The sequence below is a fragment of the Plasmopara halstedii genome (assembly GCF_900000015.1).
Source record: "Plasmopara halstedii genome assembly, contig: Scaffold_2044, whole genome shotgun sequence".
Classification (NCBI taxonomy): domain Eukaryota; phylum Oomycota; class Peronosporomycetes; order Peronosporales; family Peronosporaceae; genus Plasmopara; species Plasmopara halstedii.
The window spans coordinates 1-1,945 of NW_020188952.1; the positions used below are offsets into that span (position 1 = coordinate 1).

Sequence of the window (1,945 nt, forward strand, 5' to 3'; positions counted from 1 at the left end):
ATAAGGACCTTTATATCTCTAAAAGGGGTTTGAGAGAAGACGCACGGATCAAAACTGCTTGCATAATGTACAAATGTGTTAGAATTATGTGTGACGACTAAAACGGTTAGGCCTCAGGCAAATTCGTTGGTGCTTTGTATCAGTCTGTTGACCCTTGCCGAATGCTGACAGGTGTGTGTCCTTTGTAAGACTCGGCGCAATATGGACTATCTTGTGGTTGTATAATCACTGAATGTCACTGGTTATGGTTCCGCTACGCTGTTACTCGACAAAAGCTTTCATCAAACCACCAAATCGAGATCTGCGCTTCACTTAGAAGACTATTGGCCGCCTTTGTCTAAGTTTATCAGCCCCAAGGTTGATATACTCAACATTAGCCATTTACAGACCATTGTTCAAACGAAACGCAGAAATCGCACGGTGGACGACATCCAAAGTACGTAGCGACCGTGGCACTGGAGCAAGATGCACCCATTATGATTTTTGACTAGATTACTCAGTACAAGCTCAAACAGGCTTGACAACATTTTATAAGCGTTGAAACTATCCTTCAATACTCCTTGCCTTTGTCACAAAGTACTTTTGGTCATCGTAAAGGAGCGGGCCGGCCTGCGGGTATTCTCTTTGCTACACTTTCTTGCGAAATCAATGACTTTGTCTTTAAAAGATTGAGCGTCATATATCCGGTGCCAGACTCCATGGCTGAACGCCACATTATGCAGAAGCAGTGTGCAAATCCAATAGGCTGCAAAAACACGTCTTTTCATGGTGGTGACAGATTCAATATCAGATATCAGATTACTATTAGCGTTGTAGTAAGCAGTCTTACGACAAATTTCCGCGCCCTTGCTGCGTTGATTTAATCACGGGCGTCTGAGTTACACTTTATGTAAGGAAATGTTAGCGCATCCTGCGTTTGGTGTGAGCTTTTGAAATCCTCCACGAACCCGCTTCAGTAATCCACCCAAACGCGAGACGGCTGGTAAAGACGCCCCCCATCTTAAGTTGTAGAGCCCCGATCCACTTTGAACGGCTTGGGCTGTTTTGATCTAATCAAATCGGTTGAGAATCCTAGAGATAGTTAAGCGACGTCATCAATGTACGCTCGATGAGACTCTCGGAGAGAAGTTATACGCTTCGCTGAGTTTGGAGGCATAAAAATTATGACCAACCTCACATCATCGGAATCATTACAGCAACACTGAGCTGATATTAAATGAGCTCGTCAGGAAAAACAGCATGAGCTAACGAAAAAGAATTAATCTTGCCTTAAAGACGCCAAAATTAGCGATAATCGCTACCGATAATGCTATATTCAGTGCATCAAAATGATGCGCAATATGTATTAGAAGTGCCGCTTGGTGCACGATGACTTGAGCGAGTACAATATTTTGCTCTACCAGGCTCAAATCTAAAATCTATTATAGACGTGTCGCAATCCGTCGAGTATGAGCATCCAACTGTCAACGATTTCTTACGCAACGACCGTCGTAATATTCCCGACTTTTTTTGCAAGATAGGCGCGCTGAACCCCATGACAACGCAAGAATTATTTGATTTTGTCACAAATCTTTGCTTTGCTGATGACGCTGTGGATGATCATCTTGAAGCAGTTCAGCGCATGATAGCTGACCGACCGGTGGACCGCACCAATGAGGAGCAAGTTGACGAGGTGGTATTCATTAACACTTTATCCCTCGTTCGTTCGGCGAGGTGCCGCATTCGGAGCGCGAGCAGCTCGCGTACCAAGATGGTACAATAGAAAAGACATTTGTGACAGCAATATCGCGCCTTGAGTTAGAGCAAAATACAGGGCCAGGTTCGGTAGTGCGAGGCACACGTATCATGGATTTGCTCAATGAGGAAGATGATCGGGAGATTGACTCTTGTGATAAAGAGGACGACATAGACGCGGAAGATGACAGTGATCAAGGCAACGGTTATG

The 1,945-nt window shown here is 44.5% G+C and overlaps 1 protein-coding gene across 1 annotated transcript; it reads left to right on the plus strand.

Moving 5' to 3' along the window:
* Positions 1-1,306: 1,306 nt before the first annotated feature.
* On the plus strand, positions 1,307-1,924 carry PHALS_02528 (atypical rio rio1 protein kinase; the record flags this gene model as incomplete). Its single annotated transcript, XM_024716926.1, has 3 exons — positions 1,307-1,361; positions 1,428-1,675; positions 1,738-1,924. Coding segments are annotated over 3 exons (490 nt in total), but the record flags the coding sequence as incomplete, so codon positions are not given.
* Between the last annotated feature and the right edge of the window lie 21 nt (positions 1,925-1,945).